The sequence below is a fragment of the Lacerta agilis genome, chromosome 5 (assembly GCF_009819535.1).
Source record: "Lacerta agilis isolate rLacAgi1 chromosome 5, rLacAgi1.pri, whole genome shotgun sequence".
NCBI classification, from domain to species: Eukaryota; Metazoa; Chordata; class Lepidosauria; order Squamata; family Lacertidae; genus Lacerta; species Lacerta agilis.
In genome coordinates, this window is record NC_046316.1 from 46,340,511 (window position 1) to 46,364,477 (window position 23,967).

Consider the following 23,967-nt stretch of genomic DNA (forward strand, 5'->3'; position numbering starts at 1 on the left):
AGAATTCTAGAGCTGTTTTGGTTCTAGAAAAGATACAGTTCATAAACAAAATACTGTAAATAAAGGTATAGAAATATATGAATATGACTGAATAAAAAGAGAGTCCTAATTAGATTAGTCATCATCCTCTATTTGTAGTTCTTTTTTATTTTTAGGTGACTCTTCCAGAATCTATTTCATGCATTATTACACTATTCCAATACAGCATCCCACTGCTTAGCATATTATAATTTCTCTTTCAGAAGTACTGCCTTTACAATAAAAATGCCGTAATGTAGCCATTAGTCACAAACGACAACATACTCTGTAGACAGTACTCTCCAAGCCTCTCAAATAAAAGTAGAATAATGAAATGTAACACAAAGCTCATTTTAAAGAGCAATCTCAGTTAATTAAGATAGATGTGAACCATTAACTAGGGGGCACTATGTACTCAGAGGACTACATTTGAGGCTTGTTTAATATGTGCATCTTAAACTCTTTCAGCTCTTATCCACTGAGAAAGGGCTGCCAGGTGAGCAGATTGTCACTCCAACCTCAGCTAATAGATTCTCCAGTGGCTTTTGTTACTGCTCATGTCATGCTACTGAAACGATGAGCCTCAAAAACGGCACAACATATGTAGCTACGACTTGTCAGCTCCGGGTAATCACACTCGTCTTGGTTTCAGAAGCAGATGCAGATGAGACTAGCAATATCAGTATGCAAATTGAAATGGTCCCCCATCCGCACCACAGTTCTTACCTCTAATGGCCCTCGTAGAAAGTCTGTTTGCTCAGCTCCTACTTCAAGTGCTACGTCCACAGAAGCAAAGGGACGGCTGGCCATCTGCTGCCGCTCCCGCATAAGTTGCTGATGGAAGGGAAAAGAGGTTTCAATGAAATAACTTCAAAATATGATACTCAGTAGCTGAATTCACTTAACATTTATCCAGAAATGACAACTGACATTTCGAAACAATATATACCAGGGTTATCTTAAGTGGAGTTTCATGGTCTCCAGACATGCGAAAAGGTCCCAGAGGCCCAGGGAAGTATGTTCTTACATGGTCACATGGCTGAACATGCAACATACCACAGCTTTTCCAGGGTCTAACTGGATTATGGTGCAAACAATCCCATTCCCACTAATACCTATACTTTGCAAAACTAAGGTATTTCCATGGCAATCCAAACCAGGTTTTAGTGAGTATTGTGAATGGTTGCTTGAATTCAGTTCATCCTCAGCCTTGATAAAGGATGCCACTTTCTTTCAGCCTCCCAACTATCTTTTGCTAAAATTGTACTGTAAGTGTCTGCCTGTACTGCACATCTTGAATGCTGGTACAGTACAAGAAAGTCAGCTGACTTCAAAATTACTACCTCCTTGTTAATGTTTCAGAGTGAACCCCTATACCACACATGTACCTTGTGATGACTAGTTGTATATTTTCACAAAAGTTGGAACAAGGGTACATAAATTATGCTTTCCCTTAGTACTCCAAGTAACTGTCAAGCCCAGCCCAGCCCCCCCCCTCTTTGTTACACACAGAGAGAGGATTTCTTTAAGGAACATGAAGAAATGGTGGCAAGAAATTTTCATCTGAAGTCTGATCAAAAGACAAACTCAATGAACCTGTGCCAAGAACAAACACTGTCCGCCTTCAGATTCCCCATGCACTTGTACTGAAACCAGATGGAGTTATTAGTGACACTGTCTGCAGTTTGTATGCAGTCCCTTCCCTTATTACTTAAACATGAAGAATAATGTCTGAGCATTAGAGACCTGGTGCCAATGTAACTGAGGAACCTGAAGACCTACATTATGCTCAGGTTGCTTAGAAAGCCCACTGACGTCATGCCAATGTTCAGTGAGCCACAGTCACATTCTCATAAGCTAATTTATATTTCCCCCCTCAGTCTCTAACAATAATACTAATTAAACCTGAGCAAATAAAAATGGGTGAGCAGCACTAAATAATACAAATCTTTCTTCCCTGGGTGTATGAAATGAATAAAAGCAATATTAAATATTTAAATCAAATTAATTATCAAGTAAGTTTCATTGCTTGCTTGCTTCTTTACATGAAAAAAAATCTCATGGTACCCAGAAGGAACAGAAGTCAAGAGCTGTCAGGACTAGAACCAGGAACCTCTGGGTAACCATAGTTGTCAACCCTCCCTGCTGTTCCCCACTGCTATATACATAGCTGTCAACCCTCCCTGCTGTTTCCCAATGCTATAATAAGGGAATTTCCCACAAAAAAAGGAAAAGGTTGACAGCTATAGGGTAACCCAGTGTATTGAGCCACTGGGGCATAAGCTTATATAGCTGCATGGACAGCAACAGGTTCCGAGCACTGGAATGACTGTTCACTGGCTCTCCTCAACAAGAAGAGCTATAAAGACTTGCTGCTTAGGCTGTTTCTGGGCAACAGTAGCTCTTCCCAGCTCTGACTCTTGCCTTGACCTTTCATTCCTGGCTACAATAGCTACTTACAACTCAGCTCTTAACAAAAAATCATGTAATACAATTTCTTTTAATATTGTTTTCACAGTAAGTTCCTTAGAATTTTTCATCAATGCTTCAAAAGGCCCCTTCAATGTAAATTCAGCTAGTACTCTAACATTCTCTACATAAAATTCCCTTTGAGATAATAAAGGGTATGCAAGCAAATTCCTCATGACACCTTATTACTTAAGGCTTTTGATTTAAGGGCTATGACAATACAGCAAGTACACCTAGTAACGTTTTTCAATCATCTTTCACATTTGTATTTCAAATGTGGGGTTTCCTTTGTGAATAAAAGAACACAGCTCCAAAATGAAAATATAAAAAACCATGCAATCATGATATGGGGGGGAATGATACTCAAAACTAAATTCGATTTCTATAATCATAGATCACGTTGGCTAGTGCAATGTTTATTCACAGGCTTTGCCCATACATACAAGATATGCAGAGTTAGAATACCATTTGCTAGTTGCATTGGCAAAACAATGCTTTTATCCAAAAGTAAATCAGAAATTGGGCACATGAGACACTTAGATGCTCTGTGAGAAGCATATGCACTATACAGTACTCTGTTCAATACTCTGGTGGCTTCTTAGAGTAATTTAAGGGCTGATAGCAGGGTAGCAAAACTCTGCCTGTCCCTTCAGAGAAAATGCTACTCCATGAAAATAACAATACAATACAAAAAATAATAATAAATTAGGAGTATGCTGGTGAAGAAGATATTATTTGACTGTTTTTTTCAGCATGTATCCAACAACACATGCTTTGAATATAAGAGGAAGTAGGAGACTTGGCATTAAGGGAGGCACTGTTGGGAAGTTGTTGATTGCATGACATCTCAGAAGGGTCCACTATCTACCCTGTTGCTGACCCCAAATACCAGCTACTGCCACCCAGGCCATGCCCTCCTTTCCCTGCTGAAATTCAGGTAGCTGTGGCTGGCACCTGCCCTTTGAATTCCCTCACAATGCCCCCAGAGCCCTGATATAGCATTAACTCTACAGAATTTCCTCAAAGGATTTTGCCAGGTTTGTAAAGCTTTTGTACTGACCTCAACACCTTTGCTAGGAAAAATTCAGAACTGCCCAGAGCACCAGCTGCTCAGATTGTATGGGATCAATTTCAATTGTTTGGGCCTGATGATTTGGACAAGATGCTTGAGGGTGTCTGGGCAACCAAGTGTCTTCTTGATCCTTGTCCATCATGGCTGATAAAATCTGACCAGACAGGATTGATTTGGTGGGTTCACTGCAGAAGAGAGTTGTTCTGGCTACCCTGAAGGAGGCGAGGGTGCACCCCCTGCTTAAGAGGCCCTTCCTGTATCTTGAGATCCCTGAGAACTACAATTCAATTGTGAATATCTCATTTCTAGGCAAGATGCTCAAGAGTGTTGTGTGGTTATGCACCTGCCTGCCATGATTCAGAGCAGGCCCCTTTCTTCCCCATGGCGGCATTTGAGTCCCACTTCAAGCATCGGGTAAGGTTGATTTGATTCACACACCCTACTGTTACCAACATAGATATTTATTCCTTCCTTGTTCCTGTAGTAAATCTTCAGTCACCCCTTCTTCCCTGACATGGGGAGAAACACGCTTCATTTTGTTGGGCTAGCCCTGAGACAACCATACCCTTCCCTTTGTTCTCTGTTTAAAACATGGGTAGGCAAACTAAGGCCCAGCCCGCAGATGGTCCAGGAATCAGTGTGTTTTTACATGAGTAGAATGTATCATTTTATTTAAAATGCATATCTGGGTTATTTGTGGGGCATAGGAATTTGTTCACCCCCCCCCAAAAAAAATAGTCTGGACCCCAAGCTCTGAGGGACAGTGGACTGGCTCCCCGCTGAAAATGTTTGCTGACCTCTGGTTTAAAACAATAAAGAATGCTAGATGTGCCACTCAAAAGTAACTGCCAGCTGGTTATAAGAGCTAGATATATGCAGGTCACAATTCTACAAAAGCAACAGAGACTTCATGGTAAACGCTAAAAGCAAATTAGACTAGACAGCCTTTGTGAACCCAAGAAGAGGCTGACACTACCATTAAGCAGTGAGACAATTGCATCAGATGGTAGGTGCTGGGAGCAGCAGCCCTCACCCCCAGCCATTCCTTCTGAGACCACCCAGACCATTACCTTCTGTTGGATATTAGAAATGTGTGCACCACTGGTATCTCAAGCACTCCCTAAACTAGCCCACTTCCTTCAGATGCACTGAATGATGTTATCCATCCTCAGTGTAGAAACAAGATTCAGTGGCCAGTCCTATACATGGAATGAGGAAGGACAGAAGCATTGTGTCTTTTTCCACAGGTAGCATAATATATTGGACCAGCCCTGGCCTGAGACTTTAAACTGATGTTACTTTGTACAGGTTGCAGGAGCCCTGTGAGAGCAATAATTGCACAGGATCAGCTGTATGCAGTATTTGACACCTAAAGAATCTTTAAATTACATTTCCCCCTAGAACAAGTAGCCAACAAATAGTAGCTAAATAATCTGGATGGAAAGCTTTGATGGTTCAAGTTTGGCCCCTATAATTTTGTTACTTACTTCTATACCAGCTAAAAAAATTCCTGAGGTATTTTTTTCTCTGCTTCATAGGCCCATCATATATAGATCGTTGGTTTTGAATGTTCAGCTTCACTAATTTTACACACACAAAACTCAAGTATGCTAAGCAGATGAGTACCAGGACTCTTCTGAATGTTTGTTTGGATTCAGAGTATAAATGATCAAGAAGGACACTGCCAAGATATTTTTTTTTAAGCCCACCCATTTTTAGGAAATTCCTAGGCACTGTACCAAGAATTTTATTTTATTTTTAACATAGGCGAGATAGAAAGCACAACATTATTGTCTTCAAGGTTAGTGAATCAGGTACATAGTTCAATTTTTATTTCTTATCCTCAGTGGCCCACATTTACTTTCAGAGAAGTGAAGAGTAAGAAAGCAAGTTATGAATTTACCATAATAAGGTAAGTTCTTGTCATACAACAATGACCCACTGCATTGCCAGAGGCACTCAAAGCAGTTGCATGAGCTCATTCAAAATGTCACTGAAATCACAGATCATTCAAACTAAAGTTTTACTGGACATGTTTTACATTTATTCCCAAATATGATAATGGGCAGATGCACTCACAATGATTGAAAGTAAATGGCATGATTTCCTGCGAAATAGTCAGACTCTGCCTTCTCTGAATTATTAGCTCAAATAACCCACATTTAGAGATGGGTGCACAATTATACAGCTACATCTGATTATGTAATTCTTGCATACTTATACCCTGCCCAAGTATTCCTAGTAATTTTAATAATTTGAAGACCATGGCCTGCCACCCCACAATTCAAAGCAATTATTCAATAAAATATTATTATTAAATGATTGAAACTTCTTTTTGTTGTTGTTCAGTCGTTCAGTCGTGACCGACTCTTCGTGACCCCATGGACCAGAGCACGCCAGGCACGCCTATCCTTCACTGCCTCTCGCAGTTTGGCCAAACTCATGTTAGTAGCTTCAAGAACACTGTCCAACCATCTCATCCTCTGTCGTCCCCTTCTCCTTGTGCCCTCCATCTTTCCCAACATCAGGGTCTTTTCTAGGGAGTCTTCTCTTCTCATGAGGTGGCCAAAGTACTGGAGCCTCAACTTCAGGATCTGTCCTTCTAGTGAGCACTCAGGGCTGATTTCTTAAAGAATGGATAGGTTTGATCTTCTTGCAGTCCATGGGACTCTCAACAGTCTCCTCCAGCACCATAATTCAAAAGCATCAATTCTTCGGCGATCAGCCTTCTGATCTGGTCCAGCTCTCACTTCCATACATTACTACTGGGAAAACCATAGCTTTAACTATACGGACTGTAGTAACCGCGCCCCCCTTAGCCCAACAGTTTTCCCACTATTGGCACCCCGGTTGCACAGTTACTCTGTCTGTTTGGACCCCAGCCCCTGCAGGCTGGCCCAAATGCTCTTTTCGCTGCCACCACCCTCTATAGATTTTCACCTTAGCTGCGAACCCAGGACAGGGACAAGAGGGCAGTCCCACCTGTGCTGGTTGCACAGCCTCCCGGCTCAAACCAGAGCCACAGATAATTACGTTCCCTTATGAGATAGCATGGACTTACGGCAGACCTGGATTTAGCCAAGCATAACTCAGAGATGAACAAAAACCCAGAACAACAGTTCCTTTAAACATTTATTTAAAAGTTACTAAAAAGATACATAAAGTATAGTTCCCAACAACAGGTTACATGCAAAGAAAACAAAAACATTCTAGTATGCTAACTTTAAAGACTCACTTAATCCTTCTCCCTTGAGTGGCAAGGATCTGATACTTAGCTGAAATCTACATCTCAAAGGCAGGTAGTTCTCTCTCAGGCATCTCACCCTCCGGCATGATGACAAAGGCATGCTCCTCCTAAGCTTCCTTAGGTTCCCATTCTAAGATCCTTCTGAGATGTTTCCCAAGTTCCTAAACTCTAAGCTCTGCATTACAAAAGGCCAGACAATTATAGGCCTCCCGATTTTCCTCCTATGAGAGACAATCTCTTATCCTGATTGACCAATCCACACCTTTTGATCATTACTCTTCACCTATCAGGAAGATGGCAGCTGCAGCCTCTTTTGATGTTCTCTCCTTAATTTCTCACAGACTTAACAATCGCCAGCTGGCCCCTAAGTTCTTATCAGGATATCAGAGCGACTCACTGCAGTTGTGAATCTCACACTCCCCAGCGGATCTGCCGGTTGTAAAAGTCTTAAAGATAACCCTCTACATTCTTGGCCGAGGGCAGTCCTCGGTCAGTTTCTCATAACAGCCCACAATTCCCAAACTCCCATAATTCCTTGCTTCAGAACCAAGGATTTTTGGTCTTACACTACACGGACCTTTGTCGGCAAGGTGATGTCTTTGCTTTTTAAGATGCTGTCTAGGTTTGTCATTGCTTTTCTCCCAAGAAGCAGGCGTCTTCTAATTTCGTGACTGCTGTCACCATCTGCAGTGATCATGGAACCCAAGAAAGTGAAATCTCTCACTGCCTCCATTTCTTCCCCTTCTATTTGCCAGGAGGTGATGGGACCAGTGGCCATGATCTTAGTTTTTTTTATGTTGAGCTTCAGACCGGGGGCACGCCGGGGGCACCAAGGGATCGTTGCGCCACAGCGGCCGATCCCTTTAAGATGGCCCTGCTCCAGTTGCACAGAGTGCTTTCATGAATGAGCTTCCAGTAAAGTAATAAACAAAATAATAACCCAGGAATTTAGGAAAGGGCAAAGTTGAAAGTGAAAAACCAAGTTCAAACATTTTCTCATGACACCCTATATACCGGTATGTGTCTATAAATACATGAACCATAGAATGAGTGGGAGAACAAGCAGGAGAGATAAAATATTGAAGACACAAAATCAGCCCAAAATTAAAACTCACGGATTCAACCAAAATGCAGTGAGAACAGGTACTCCTGGCAAATATGGGACTATTGTGATGGGGTGTAGTTTATTACTTGAGAAAAGTTAGGAGGAAACACTTCCACAATCTGTCCCATTTTTCCATGATAGAAACAGTACTACTTGTCACAAAACCATCTCTAGGAACCTCGAAATAAATGTGAAAGGGAGTGAAAGATAACCATCCAGATATGCACAGATGTCTTATACATCTTATCAGAATGTGGAATACCACCATAAACACAGCTGAAAACAGTTGCATTTCCTTCCCATCTCATAGCTTCATTCTCCTATGACAGTCCTGAATCTTTTCTTTAAAAGAAAGGAAAAGTACAGAAATGCACTCCTTTTTGTGTGTACACACACAACAAGAAATGATAATATACAATACATCTTACTACAGTGGGTAAGACACTCACCAGGTGACCTATGTGCTAACTGTTGACAATTTCAAGGCCACTACTCTCCTTTCCTCTGGTTCTTTATCTTTAAATAGTACTTAGATCAGACAGCCCTGCCCACAGGAGACTGTAACACAAAGTACGTAGCTATCCCAGCTGAGAGTTCTGCCTCAACCAACTATGATGATCCGTTAAGCTGGGATCTTTGGTCAACTCTTTGAGACTGCGTGATACAAGCTGCTTGGGTAGCAAAATGTATTGGGCTAACCCTGACTGTGCTTGTAAAAAATTATTCATACAACTAATTTGTTGTGGAACAGTTGTTGTGGAACAGTTATTTAGTTCAGTTCATATATCCAGAAACTTAACGTAGTCTTAAATGCTACCTTAAAAATACAGATGAGCTCTGATCTGGGTAAATAATGATGGGCTGTTATTTGCCTTTATAACAACTAATGACTAACACTCACACTGAACCTTCACAGTAAATCCCAGTAAATCCCAGTGTAGTGATAAGAATACTTAATTACAGATTTTCATTGTTTTGCAGAAACTACACCCTATCTCTGCTGGATAGCAATTAACACACATTACTACAGTTACAGCACATCTCTGAAATTGTATAATTAAATATTGTCTGCTATAAGGCACTTATGACAGCATCAGAAAAGTACTGTCAAGTTCTTATTAGTTCAGAAAGTATGATATGAGATTTTAGAACACTTTCAAAAAACCATTTCTGAAATGATGAACACTTTATTCAATCACACACCAGTTCTATTTCCCATTTTACAATAAAGAGGTTATCTTAAACAACTGATCTCCATTTTATTACTAAAAAACCCTAAACAACAATTTCACAAACATCTTTGAAATAGGTTCCAACCTCTTATCACTGAAAAAGGCAACTTGGAGAGCTTCTTATCTTAAGCTCCAGTGGGGTGCTATTTATAATTCAGCCTGATAACGTGCCTTGGTTGAACATCAACTGGTATTTTACAGAGATGACAACATTATGGGGTGCTGTGAAATATTTAGTAGTATCTGAAGAGACTAATTTTGTGGACCTCTGAGGAACTAAGTAAGGATTATAGTCAAAACCATCCTATTATTTATTTTGTTCAAAATGGAAATTTGGAAATATTATTTCCATTAGACAACTATAATTTCAAGTTTTTAATGCCATAATTCAAATTTATTTTAGTTAATGAAACACCATGACTCATTAATGAATTCAAATGGAGGTTATGCCCAGACCTTAGGTACATGTCATTCTACTTTGTCCCACAGGACACTCCTTGAGGAAGGAATATCAAAAAAGAAGGTATTCGGAATGGGCAGGTGGAACTATTAAATTGGCTTATTTCAACTAGTTCAAGAGTGAAAATGGTTTGTTTGGGTTTAGATGACACAGAAAGCTGCAGTTAATCCAAACTGAAGTGAAAGTTCCTGAACTCCTCCTCATGGCTGCACCAGTGGATGGGGGAGTATTAGCTGAGGGCTTGCTGCAGTTTATTCTCATTACCATTGTAGCCAAATGAAGTCTGGGTGTGAAGCTTCCAGAAGAATGATTGGAAAAATATCCCAGCAGACATACACAAAAATTATTTATCTCTGGTGAAAGTTTTAAAGCAAGGTAATTCTTTTGCCTTTTTACTTGGAAAAGTACCATACAGTTGTTCAAAGCTTATATGAGGCTATACCGACTGCAGAATGACCATTTCTCTATGCCTTTAAAAAATATCTGAGCAAGGAGGTGGAGTGAAGCAAGCATTATCTGAAGAGTCTGCTACTGTTTGCCACAGGGGAGACACGTAAAGAGCTTCATGTACTTTGTGTCTTGACTTTAGACAAAAAGATATACAGGATTATTTAAACAAGGCATAATCCAACAGGCAGTAGCTAAGATATACTTAAAATAAAGAGTAAACTTGTCCTTCACCCCCTTTTGTATTTCCACCCCAACCCACTCCAAATGGTACCAAAAGGTCAATTCGATGTGTATCCTTTTTGGAAGCCAAATACCAGGTGCTTGTAATTTCCCCAGAACAAATCAAAAAGAGAAAAAGGATGATCACTGAAAAGGTCAATTTGTAGCTGGATCCAAGGAACATTTAGCGTAGTGTATGTTGTTGCTCAAAGAACAAAATGTGAATCCGCCACTTGCTCAGTGCTAACAGAAGGCTCCAGAATAAAATTGTGATTCTCCCTCCATTGCAAAAAGCCATCATTCCATTCACGGTGGAAACTATAGCTATATAGTTTCTTTCCCCAAATACATAAGTGTGTTCTATGTGCTTATAATGTAAAGCGAAAGTATGCTGAAGACACATACATGAGTGATCCAGAATTATAAAGTAAAACTAGAGATTACAGTATCTGAATGTACAAATTTGAAATTATGCATCAGATATCATACATCTGGTCTTCTTTTCTCTTTCTCTTGTTGTTGTTGTTGTTCAGTCGTTCAGTCGTGTCCGACTCTTCGTGACCCCATGGACCAGAGTACGCCAGGCACGCCTATCCTTCACTGCCTCTCGCAGTTTGGCCAAACTCATGTTAGTAGCTTCAAGAACACTGTCCAACCATCTCATCCTCTGTCGTCCCCTTCTCCTTGTGCCCTCCATCTTTCCCAACATCAGGGTCTTTTCTAGGGATTCTTCTCTTCTCATGAGGTGGCCAAAGTACTGGAGCCTCAACTTCAGGATCTGTCCTTCTAGTGAGTACTCAGGGCTGATTTCTTTGAGAATGGATAGGTTTGATCTTCTTGCAGTCCACGGGACTCTCAAGAGTCTCCTCCAGCACCATAATTCAAAAGCATCAATTCTACGGCGATCAGCCTTCTTTATGGTCCAGCTCTCACTTCCGTACATTACTACTGGGAAAACCATAGCTTTAACTATACGGACCTTTGTCGGCAAGGTGATGTCTTTGCTTTTTAAGATGCTGTCTAGGTTTGTCATTGCTTTTCTCCCAAGAAGCAGGCGTCTTCTGATTTCGTGACTGCTGTCACCATCATATACTCTCAAAACAGAATAGAAAATTCTTTCTAGTAGCACCTTAGAGACCAACTGAGTCAGGTATCTGAAGAAGTGTGCATGCACACGAAAGCTCATACCAGGAACAAACTCAGTTGGTCTCTAAGGTGCTACTAGAAAGAATTTTCGATTTTGTTTTGACTATGGCAGACCAACACGGCTACCCACCTGTATCTCAAAACAGAGGGAGGAAGGCAAGAGCACTACCATCCTGCATACCCTCTGATGAAAATAGAACGTCCCATTACATAATTATAATTTTACTATTTATACCCCACACATCTTACTGGGTTGCCCCAGCCACTCTGGGCAGCTTCCAACATATATAAAAACATAATAAAACATTAAAAATAACTTCCCTGTAAAGGATTGCTTTCAGACAGCTCAGGGGGTCGGGTAACTCCACACCCTCAAACATTTCTCCAATGAAAATAGAGGCACCCTAAGGAAAAGTGGGGCATTTTAGAATCAAATCAGAAACTGGGATGGCCTCTCTAAATCTGGGGCGTCCCTGGAAAAGAGGGACACTTGGAGAGTCTGCAGCTTGGAATTCAGTATTATCAGGGAGGCCACCATCTGGCATATACTGTATTGCCATATCTAAAATAGGCAAGCCAGTTTTGTATTAACAGACACCACATGCATAGCAACATTCCATGTAACATCCATGCTTCAGTCAGGACCAGGCTCAATCAGAAATATGCATATGCCATAGCTGACAACAAGGAAACCAAGAGCATGATCAGTTTCAGAGGACATTAGGAACCTCCTAAAAGTCTGCCAAATGTTTTCAGATTGATCCTGAAAATGAAAGCAAACTACATATGACAGAAGCCCTATTCGCATGTTCTAAACATAACTTAATGCACAAGGAGGGGAAAACAGGAACAAGCACTAGCCCTACCCCTCATTCCCTTTCCCCATTGCCTTCTGCATGTTGAAGGGCAGCTCTCTGCAGCAAGGAAGCCTTCATTAAGGCTGTATTTTGCTGTCTCTCCCCCCCCCAATGGTTCTAAAATTCATGGGAGTCACAATGAGTGGAGGTGGCTCCCTTGTTGCAGAGAGTCATTCTTCAATATGTTGTGGGAAATGGGATCAGGGGCAGGGCTATAATGCTATCCCTTCCAATATGTTGGTTAAGCCCTATTCAGAATGTCTAAATTGGATTTCCTGATATTAAACCCCAAACAAAACTCGGTACCTTAAAAACAGCTGTAGGGGCCCTGGAGTGGATTACAGAAGCAGAGCAGGGAAAGAGGATTAACGTTTCTTTGCAGTATTTTCTTATCTATAATCTAGACCACCACTCCACACACTGCTGCTAGTCCTGTTGGAAGAACGGGGTACTAGCTATATCAGGCATAGGCAAACTCGGCCCTCCAGATGTTCTGGGACTACAACTCCCATCATCCCTAGCTAAACGGACCGGTGGTCAGGGATGATGGGAATTGTAGTCCCAAAACATCTGGAGGGCCGAGTTTGCCTATGCCTGACCTATATTGTGTGTGTATTTTAAACCTACAAGGTTAGCAGAAGCTTTGGACAGCAGGTGGGAGGAGAAAGAAATTTCTGATGGAGAACTGGTGCTGCCCTGATCCAGGGTCTCCTACTCCCAAAGCAGCTGTATATGATGAGATTGATCATGGCTGTCCTGAGGGACATGAGGTTAGCTTCTAAATGTGAAAGGTTATTCAGAAAGAAATGGCAGATATTTAGAACAAAAATAACATAGCAGCTCCTACTTGTGAAATTATTTCACCTTAAGAATCCATCCCCTAAAGAAAGAAACAGGGATCAATATAAAGCTCAGGATTCAGTATGGTGCCATAGTGTTCTGGCTTCTTCTCACTTAAGTGTAGTGCTAAATGAGACCTAATCTGGTTATCTTTTTCACTTTAGCAGACTAGGAGTTCATGTTGAGCATTTATGTAGCCTTAAGATAATCATGTTACAGGTTTCTCAAGAGGTACTTAAATCTTCCAGTAGCCCCACCTGACTCATGCACTTATCTTTTCTTCTTAATCAAGGGCATTTAAAAAAAAAATCTATTCAGCAAAATTTGATTATTTTGCTATTAGCTAGTGAAGCTATTTTCTGTATGGGATAGAAGGGCCGTAAAAAACACTTATATATTTCTTATATATGTAACGAAAAAGTGAGACAGGGAAGGGAACACAACTCTAATTATCCAGCCTAAACATATTGGCTGCACTGCATGTCCTAGTATTATACCCAGGTTCAATAATATACACAGGAAAATATTTAAATATTTGTTTGTATTGTTTCAGAATGCAGCAGACTAATCTGAACTATATACAGAAATGCTTTTTAACAGTCCAAGTCTGGTGTCATACTCACACTGCCTGTGGCTTAGGACTGGACTCAATACACCCTAAGCAGACCCTCTTAGGAGCTGGCCATGCCCTCCACACAGCAGACCTGTCTGTACAGGATGAATGCATGCTGGGGGGGAATCAGGATAATGTGTGTAAGGTCCCACCTCAATGGTGCATAGGTTTTGACTATGTGAACCACACAAAAAATTACATGGTACAGATGATGTACAGAGCTTGTGCATGTAGAAGCTCTGTCATGGAGCTCAGGGACAGGATCAGCAGGCACAATCCTATTCCCACCACCATAATCATGCCACGTGCTTCCAAAGGTGTCCTGCAGTATTAAATTCAATCCAGGGAAGTAGGGCTGGGTGGGGAAAGGAATCCTCTATCACTTCAGTGGCTAAGGTTTAAAAATTGCCCTTGCTTGTTCAAATATTGCCTCAATTGAGTTTAATGAGTTGGAAACAAAGAGCTATTCTTCTGGCTGCCACAGTATTTAATCGGCAAACACAGGCCACAAATGATAAAACATTTTTTTAAAAAAAATACAAATGCCTGTCTTCTCTTGGATGGCCACTATCATTCCGGCAGTGTAAATCAAACTGGCTTTTTGAGCTTCAGTCAGACTGTTTTAAGAGGGGAAAGTGGAACAATTTAGAGTTCATCAATTATATCACATCAAATTAGCCGCCATCATAGACTCAGCTCGACGGCTTTCATCTATTCTAATTTACAACAGAAAGGACAGCCAAGTACAAAATAGTAGCAATGACAGAGTCAAAGGGAAGCTCTTTGGCTTTACTTAGCAAGAGTGATGGTCCTTTTCAAGAGCAGCTTCCTTTTGGATCAAAATCTCCAGCCATAATTAGTTCCTTAAGTCCAGATTCATCAGATAGCTTCTATCCTCATTTAAGGTACTGGAACGATAAACATCTTTTTATCAATCCTGTAGTTTCTGTCCTCCTACAAGTCATGTTTTATATATAGTTTATATCAGACAGGGAACCTGTTGCAGCTGAAGACCTTAAAGTGAAGCCCTTATCAGGCACAGCAGTTGTATGCCACAAATGATCTATTCTGCTGGAAACCATCTCTTATGTTTACTTATCAATATATAATGAAATGCTATCAGTGTAACTCAATTGACTTTTATAATTTGGTATTCACTGTGAGCATTTCAATACACCGCAACAGCAACTATTTAAATCATTGTGAAAGGGTACATCACATATTGAACCATGTGCAGATTTCATCATTATTCAATTGTCTAAATTGGCAAAATCCACTCCCTTATGAAAGGTTATTTCAACAACCTCTACACAAAGTCCTGCAACTGAAACCCAGCAAAAACCAAATTAATACTGAGTCTTTGTAAAAATAGGGTGTTAAAAAAAAAAAAACCCTAAAATTTCTGTGTTATGCTTGGTGGATTTAGAGGCTGTCACCATTATACATTGTATTTAAAACTAAGGCCCCATCTGCATTATACATTTAAAGCAATACTGTATCACTTAAAACCATCATGGGTTTTGCCCAAAGAATCCTAGGAACTGTGATGTAGGTGGTGCTGTGGTCTAAACCACTGAGCCTCTTGGGCTTGCCAATCAGAAGGTTGGCAGTTTGAATCCCTGCGATGGGATGAGCTCCCGTTGCTCGGTCCCCGCTCCTGCCAACCTAGCAGTCCAAAAGCACGCCAAAAAGTGCAAGTAGATAAATAGGTACCACTCCAGCGGGAAGGTAAACAGCGTTTCCATGCGCTGCTCTGGTTTCGGTGTTCCATTGCGCCAGAAGCGGCTTAGTCATGTTGGCCACATGACCAAGAAAAACTGTCTGCGAACAAATGCTAGCTCCCTTAGCCTGTAAAGTGAGGTGAGTGCTGCAACCCTAGTCGTCTGCGACTGGACTTAACTGTCAGAGGTCCTTTACCTTTACCTTTAAGAGTTGTTAGGAGAACCCTATTCCTCTTGTTGTTGTGTCGTTCAGTCGTGTCCAACTCTTCATGACCCCATGGACCAGAGCACGCCAGGCACGCCTATCCTTCACTGCCTCTCGCAGTTTAGCCAAACTCATGTTAGTAGCTTCGAGAACACTGTCCAACCATCTCATCCTCTGTCGTCTACTTCTCCTTGTGCCCTCCCATCTTTCCCAACATCAGGGTCTTTTCTACAATTCCCACAATTCACTGGGAAGAGAGATTCACTGTTAAACCACTCTGGAAACTGTAGCTCTGTGAGGGGAGTGAGGATCTCCTAACAACTCTCAGCACCCTTAACAAACTACAGCTCCCAGGACAACTGATCAAAGTGGTATGATACTGCTTTAAATGTATACACAGATGAGGCCAAAGCAAGTTAGCAGATCTATTGACTTGACAAAGAATTTATGTTTTTTTGTTTTTTAAGTATTTTTATTAACTTTTGTCAGTGCAACAAAATAGCACTTCATGAGACAAAACCAAACCAAACCAAGGCTGGCATGGGATGTTACATGTTTTTGATTACATATTTTCAAAATTATTTTCATCAGTTCAAGAATGTTAAATGACTGGCTCCATGGTTTGCTTGGGAGTGTCAGCGACCTTTTTTCTTGTTGCTAAATAGTTGGTTTTTTCTGTGCAACTTTATGAACTACCTTGGATAACATTACTGAAACACAAAGAGTTCCCACAATTCCCAGGAATCCAGGAAACATATCTGGAATGTCCAGGAGATGAATTATAGTTCTCATTCTTCTACCATGTAGAAAATTGCTGCCTCTTTAAACTCAAGAGGGAGAAAAGAATTTACTTTGTTTCCTTGTAATGGCATAGAATCTGCCATGTGTTGATTTTATATGACTCTGTGAAACACTTTCACAGCTGGTAACTATTTTATTAATTAACATGTATTTATCAAGAAAAAGACAGTTTTCTGTAAAGAAGTGGAGAAGGAAAATAGTGATATATGATCCAGGATACAGAGGAGCTATATGCTCAAATAGATTTCTTCCAGGAAAATTGCATTTATGAAAACAGTGGGAGACCCAAGGATAAATCTGTGATGCCCAATTGTTTGCTTAATGATTGCTTCCTACCTCTGAGGTTTCAAGTATCTTCAATGTCTCATATTAAGGGATGAGCACATATTGAACATGGCACACATGTAGGGCTCAGTGTGAGTAACAGCAATAGTCTCTGTCACTCTTACCCACAAGGGCTCAATCTTATCATACAGAATACTCCACTCAAGCAATTTACAGCTTAGGTAGATGAAATGGCAGTAGTGCATTCTTATGGGGTGAGGTGGAGAGAGAGAGAGAGAGAGAGAGAGAGAGAGAGAGAGAGAGAGAGAGAGAAGAAAGAGAGAGAAGAAAGAGGGGGTGGGGTGGGGAGAGAGATTCCAGCTCAAGAAAAATATCCAGGCAGCATTAATTAAGGAGACACCTGACTGAAGAAAATGAGAGTATTGAGAAAAATAATGCTGTGGAATCAAGGTCAATGGATACAATCCAGGGGGGAAAGAGCTTGCTAGAAACCAGGCACTTCTCAAATAGCTGACTATGCCAATATGCTGATAAAATACAGTGAGCACAATGCTATTTGATGAAACTTATGGGTGACAGCTCTAACATTTAGCATTATTTATATTCAAACTTCTTTTGAGTAAACTGTTCTTGGTAACAGAGCTAATTTGGAATAGGGCTGTACATTAGTTGGAGGAAGAGGCACCAAACATATATCAGCTAGAAAGATACCGGACAAAGGGCTTGGATTGTTCTACCATAGTGTAAACAAAATGAATCTCATGTGAGTGTAGTATAATAGCAGAAGGAGAAGTTGGCCCAACTTTGTTATCCCTTACGTGAGAAGTGGTTGGATTTGTCCCATGGCAAGTCATTGCCCTCTGAAGTGTCAAAACAGAAAGTTGATCTTTAGACTTTCAGGGACTGATCTATGTCACTACAAAACCTGGTTAAAGAAAACTGATCATGCTAGATTGCCTCTTTTAGAAACACCTTAGTACATAATTTCAGTCTATATCAGTAACTTCTTATAGAAATGTATAGAATTTAAATTTTCACAAGTCAAGAATGCAGGTTTATTCCTACTGAGAGGTGGTCATGCTAATCTGTTGCAGGTAAACCAATGAAGTCCATTGTGACACATTCAGGGGTGCCAACTTGAACAAAATATTGGGGAGGCAGGTAAGAAACACCCCACAATACCCCACCCCACATAATCGATCACATGATGCAGTGCACGCACAACATTTGAATGGCAATGCCCATCAACTTGGTGAAGCTCAGCCCCCTCAAATATTTTATTGTGGGGGCTGAAGCCCCCATGGCCCCTAGAGGTTAGCTCCTATGGGCACATTAAAGATTTTTAAAAAGAAACTTATTATGGCATAAAGTCTCTTAAGACTAGATTCCACTTCCTCTGATACGTAAGGTTGTGTGTATATATAAACACAGGGGTGTGGTGTAAACAATGCAGTCAGAAGGAAATTAAATGCAGAAAGTACAGACCTAACCTAACTATAATTATTTAACTATCACAATCTGAACTCTATGTATTTTATTTTTCTCTGATCACACACTGTCCCAACCTGAACTATACCTGTAACTCAGAATAATATGGCTAATTATGTAGATTCCAGTCCATGAGGGTGATGCCGTAATGACTGTATTATTCATCTTTAAGACAGCAGTGGGGAACCTTTGGCCATCCAGATGTTTGGCCATGCTCAATTCTTCAAGTATTATCTGTACAGATTACAAAAACTAATTCCTCAGTTAACACATTTCTGAATTTATGATTACAAATTCAAAATGTATCACCACAAATATTCTGAAATGCTGTTTGGGCAAATGGTCCTGTGGAGAAATTCATATTGCTAGAAATATGAAAGCTGCAGACACAGCTGCTTGGAATTTGTGCAAAGACTCACACGTGCATTAGCATACAATCAGCCACATGGTTGGTACCTGGTTTTAAAACAATGCAATAAAACCAAGGAAAAAAAGAAGCTAATTATTCCATAAACTGTGTTCTTCAAGCCACACAATTTATTATAATTTTGAGTCATTCCCATTTCAGTTCTTGTGATTTAGTCAGCACAAGTGTAATAGTTAGTTGCTGTTATGAAGCATATTTAAGTGATTTGGGAAAAAAACCCCACATGCAATTATCCTTATCTTGTGGAAAACAACCATTTCTGATATTTTCCTTGGTTTAAAGGAACACCAGCTACACCTCAAAGTAACTTTTAAGAAAGTGACATATGAGGGGAGTTTATCCCAGCAAAAGAAGAACCAGTCCTGAGTTATGATACCTGCCCTCCATTGCAACATTCTATAGTTCCCCTACCCAGTGCCAGGTTAAAATATAATATTCTGTCATTATTGTTCCTCTCAGGACTTGAGAGTACAAAACTGAATAATATAATCTAAACATTCTGGAAGATGTATACATACATTTGCACACAGTAAAGCTTTATTTATCAGGGTACAATACATGGTTACAAAAGATGGGAAAATAAGAGGGAATCTCTGTACATACTTTCCCTTTGCTCTGCCCTATTTCCAAACCTTGTGTCCCAACAGGCCAAAGCAGATTGAAGGAAGAGTTTTTTGTTGTGTTGTTTTTTTTCTACCCCTATAGACATGCTTAGTTGTAATGGCACATGGAAAAACTTGAACTAAAGTAGCTGCAAAAGGCTTGTGTGCAAAACATATGTTTTGTCTTGTGTGCAAGACAACAAGTGTCTGTTGTTTTCAATTGCTGTGCTAACATTTTGGATGGAGTGATATAGTTTTGACTGATCCTTCAATTTTATTTTTGTTTCCCCCAAAAAATGTTTACATTTCTTGCACGTCACCTTGAAAAGGTATTCATATTTTAAAAAGTGGCATAGAAGTCCATTGAATAAAAACCTCTATAGCTCAGACAGTAGAGCATGAGACTCTTGATGTCAGGCTTGTGGCTTCAAGCCCCATGTTGGGCAAAAGATTCCTGGATTGGGCTAGATGATTCTCCTGGTATCTTCCAACTCTATAATTCTATGATTCCTTTTTTGTTTGTGTCACCAGCTGCAACTGCCACTCATATCCAGATGTATGGTTCTGCTGTTGCAGGTAACAGACCTGTCAGACAGTGCATATGTAACCCCCAACACCCCAATGTATGTGAAACACTGGGAACACGGAAAGGTGTTTTATACTGGTTCAGTCTACTTTTCCATCCAACTGGTATCATACACTGTGACTGGCATTGGCTCTGCAGAATCTTAGGCAGAAGACTTTCACATCACTGCCTCTACCACTGGGCTATGGGCCCTTCCTAATGCCACCAGTGTTGCCCCCTCCACCTATTTCTGTGGCACATTATGGCTTTTGTGTCACATAAAGACTGGTATCCATTAGAAAGAATCCAGTAACTGCTATAAGGGCAAGACAAATGCATGATGGATAGGTCTATCAACCACTAAGAACTAAATCATATGCAACCATCACGATCCGAGCCAGCACAGGTCAGAGTACCAGAATGCTGGACTGCTATATTCTCAAGTTCCAAATAATTTCTTCACACATTCATTGCTGCAAGTGTTGATAGATTAGTTGCTAACTGAAAACCAGGAACTTTACCGTGTGCATGTTACCGGTAAGTTGGATAGGAGATCAGTTATTGCAAAAGACCCTAGATTAAAAAATAAGTTCAGTTCATCACTTTTTTCATTCCTCCATAGCTTCAAATTTGCCTCTCAATGATGTAAGTATATCCAAGACTGGAATTAAGGTGTTATCTCAGGATAAGTGATTGTATAATTCCAGAGCATGACGTGCATAACTTGCACTGCACTGTGTTCCAAAGTACAGAGAAGGAGTGGGTACTGTGGAAGTAGCAGCAAGTAAGCATGCTCATTGATCTTCCTTGTAGAATCTATGTAGCTTTATCATTCTGATATATTTTTCATGCAAATTTCCCCTTATGTCAGAAAAGAACCATGGTTTCTGCAAACAGGGAAGCAAGCTGGGAGAAAAAGTCCTGAATATCTCTCAAAGCTTATCTGTGAAGGATACAGCATATATTACATAAAGCTTCATTTACTCATTCGAATTATTTCAATAATTAAGGTCCTGCAACAGATGTAAAGATAATGATTTTAAAAACTTTTTTTCAAAAGGAAATAATCGCTCCCCTGTATTAAATCTTAACACAACTTGTGAGGTTACAGATATGATTTTATAATATTAGACAGCTTCTCCTACAGCATAATGTAGTAAATATTCATGCAGTCCAGGGTTCCCCTGAAAAAATAATATTTATATTCAAGGGGAAAGGGAGGAGGGCAAGGGCTGAAAACAAGACCAGGTCATTGCTTGCACATATTTGCTTCTGTTTAATTCTTTTTTTAAAAATGCACCTTTTGCTACTTCTCATGACTACCGTGTGGGCTAAGGCATTTTTAAAGCATAATCCTGTATATATGCTGCAGCCATACAGCTTAAAAAAGTTATTTCATGCGGATGTCAACTTCATCAAACATCCAACTATCTAGTTATGTGAATGTACATATCCAATTTCCTTCCAATATGACTATTTATTAATCTGAATGACTATTCTGCCTTCTCTTGTATTGTCAGGATAGCATCTGACCCAGACCCTGAAGAGAACTCCCTCTGAAGAAATGTCATGGAAATCAGCTGAGAAACCCAGTACAACTCAGGATCTGGAAGAACCCTCAAAACTCTCAATGTAACCTGAATTGTCTCAGCTCATGGATATTTCACCTGAGCCTGATAACCAATCTAACCACAGTCTGATCCGAGATTCCACCCCTCCCCATCACCACCTAGGCCTCAAGAGCAAAGGCGGCAGCAGACCAGTGGGCATAGGAAGTTGGCATAGAAATGCTCTTTTGACTGTCAGAAGACTCTACTGCCCCGGAGTCTCCTTGGGAGCAAGGGTGTAATGAGGAGGAGGAGGGAGAAGACTCAGCTGTGACCAATGATTCAGAAGACAACCCAAAATAGGAAGAGTTGGCAGTATCAATATAAGTCTCTTAGTTTCTTCTGGACCCTTTCTCAGTAAGCCGCTCCGTACTGAGCTCCTTACTGTCCAGCAAATATAGCCTCAAAATTCCCTGGCTCAGCTCCTGTTCTACCATCTCTTATCATCTTGGGAGTGGCTTACATTTCCTGTACTAGAGTGCATAATTAAGGGGATGGAAGTGGCCTGAAAAATGATGAGCATGTATTTAATTAAAAACTGGAACTTGGATGCAGATAGAAGTGCACACACTTATCCCATATACTGGAATGAGAAACCTTTTTCAACTGGAGGGCCACATTCCCCATAGGTAACATTCTGTGGACAGGATGTCAAGGACTTTAAAGTGCCTCTGAAGCTTCTCCTGAGGGCTTGAGATGCTTGAAGGTGCAGCACCACATATAGAGCTGTGCCAATTACATAGGACAATGCAGACCCATGTCAATCACCACAGGGGGTGGCAAAGCAGGAAGATGTGGGGCAGGACTTCTGGATTCTGGAGGCTGAACAAAGAGGCTACAGGGGCCAGATTAGGCCCACAGGCTTACTAATCTGTTTTATCCTGCCTAAAAATACAATATGAACCCAAAGGTCCACATAGCACCATTTCTAACACTGACCATATTGATGTCTCTGTGAAGCCCTGCAGCCATAGATGGCAGCTAACAGATGGAGGTTGAATCCTGACAAGACAGAAGTACTGTTTTGGGGGGACAGGAGGCAGGCAGGTGTTGAGGACTCCCTGATCCTGAATGGGGTAACTGTGCCCCTGAAGGACCAGGTGTGCAGCCTGGGAGTCATTTTGGACTTACAGCTGTCCATGGAGGCGCAGGTCAATTCTGTGTCCAGGGCAGCTGTTTACCAGCTCCATCTGGTACACAGGCTGAGACCCTATCTGCCCGCAGACTATCACACCAGAGTGGTGCATGCTCTAGTTATCTCCTGCTTGGACTACTGCAATGCGCTCTACATGTGGCTACCTTTGAAGGTGACTCGGAAACTACAATTAATCCAGAATGCAGCAGCTAGACTGGTGACTGGGAGTGGCCGCCGAGACATAACACCGGTCTTGAAAGACCTACATTGGCTCCCAGCACGTTTCCAAGCACAATTCAAAGTGTTGGTGCTGACCTAAATGGCCTCGGTCCAGTATACCTGAAGGAGCTTCTCTATCCCCATCGTTCTGCCCAGACACTGAGGTCCAGCGCCAAGGGCCTTCTGGTGGTTCCCTCACTGTGAGAAGCAAGTTACAGGGAATCAGGCAGAGGGCCTTCTCAGTAGTGGCGACCTGCCCTGTGGAACACCCTTCCACCAGATGTCAAAGAAAAAACAACTACCAGACTTTTAGAAGACATCTGAAGACAGTCCTGTTTAGGGAAGCTTTTTATTATCTGAAGGACTATTGTATTTTAATATTTTGTTAGAAGCCGCCCAGAGTGGCTGGGGAAACCCAGCCAGATGGGTGGGGTATAAATAATAAATTATTATTATTATTATTTCTTGGGCTACAAAAGTACATAAAGGTAAAGGGACATCTGACCATTAGGTCCAGTCACGGACAACTCTGGAGTTGTGGCGCTCATCTCGCTTTACTGACCAAGGGAGCCGGCGTACAGCTTCTGGGTCATGTGGCCAGCATGACTAAGTTGCTTTCTGGCGAACCAGAGCAGCGCACGGAAACACAGTTTACCTTCCCACCAGAGCAGTTGCTATTTATCTACTTGCACTCTGACGTGCTTTTGAACTGCTAGGTTGGCAGGAGCAGGGACCGAGCAACAGGAGCTCACCCCGTCGCGGGGATTCGAACTGCCACCCGAGTCCCACAAAAGTACATACACTGCCTCTATTTTCAGATCATAAAGTTCTTTTTATAGATCTGTTATATTCAATGTGAGACTTCAATGTTGTATACAGTATAAGATTGGGGGAGAAGAGAGTGGGGAGGGGAGAGAAGGGGGGTATACTGCTTTTGAACCTCAGGTTCCATTTAACCATTGTAAGTACAGTAATAGTCAGTTCTTGTTCTATTCTCTCTGAAATGGTTTAGTCCCTTTTAAAAGCAAGTTCTGTTGACAGACCTATCCCTTGGCCTTTGTGTCTATTAATCTAATCCCCTTCTGAGACCATCTAAGCCAGTGGCCATTGTATCACACATTTCCTTGAAGTGAATCTCATGAAACATGCATTTTTTGTGAAGATGTATTATGTTGAAGACCTGT

General features: G+C 41.0%; 1 protein-coding gene across 3 annotated transcripts in view; it reads right to left on the reverse strand.

Annotated features, from left to right (window-relative positions):
• Window positions 1-23,967, reverse strand: part of ATRNL1 (attractin like 1) — a 505,113-nt gene that overhangs the window by 147,222 nt on the left and 333,924 nt on the right. For all 3 annotated transcript variants that reach the window (XM_033149571.1, XM_033149570.1, XM_033149569.1), the window contains one exon: window positions 745-852. In XM_033149571.1, the coding sequence (XP_033005462.1) occupies window positions 745-852 (108 nt within the window). The remainder of the gene's footprint in view (window positions 1-744; window positions 853-23,967) is intronic.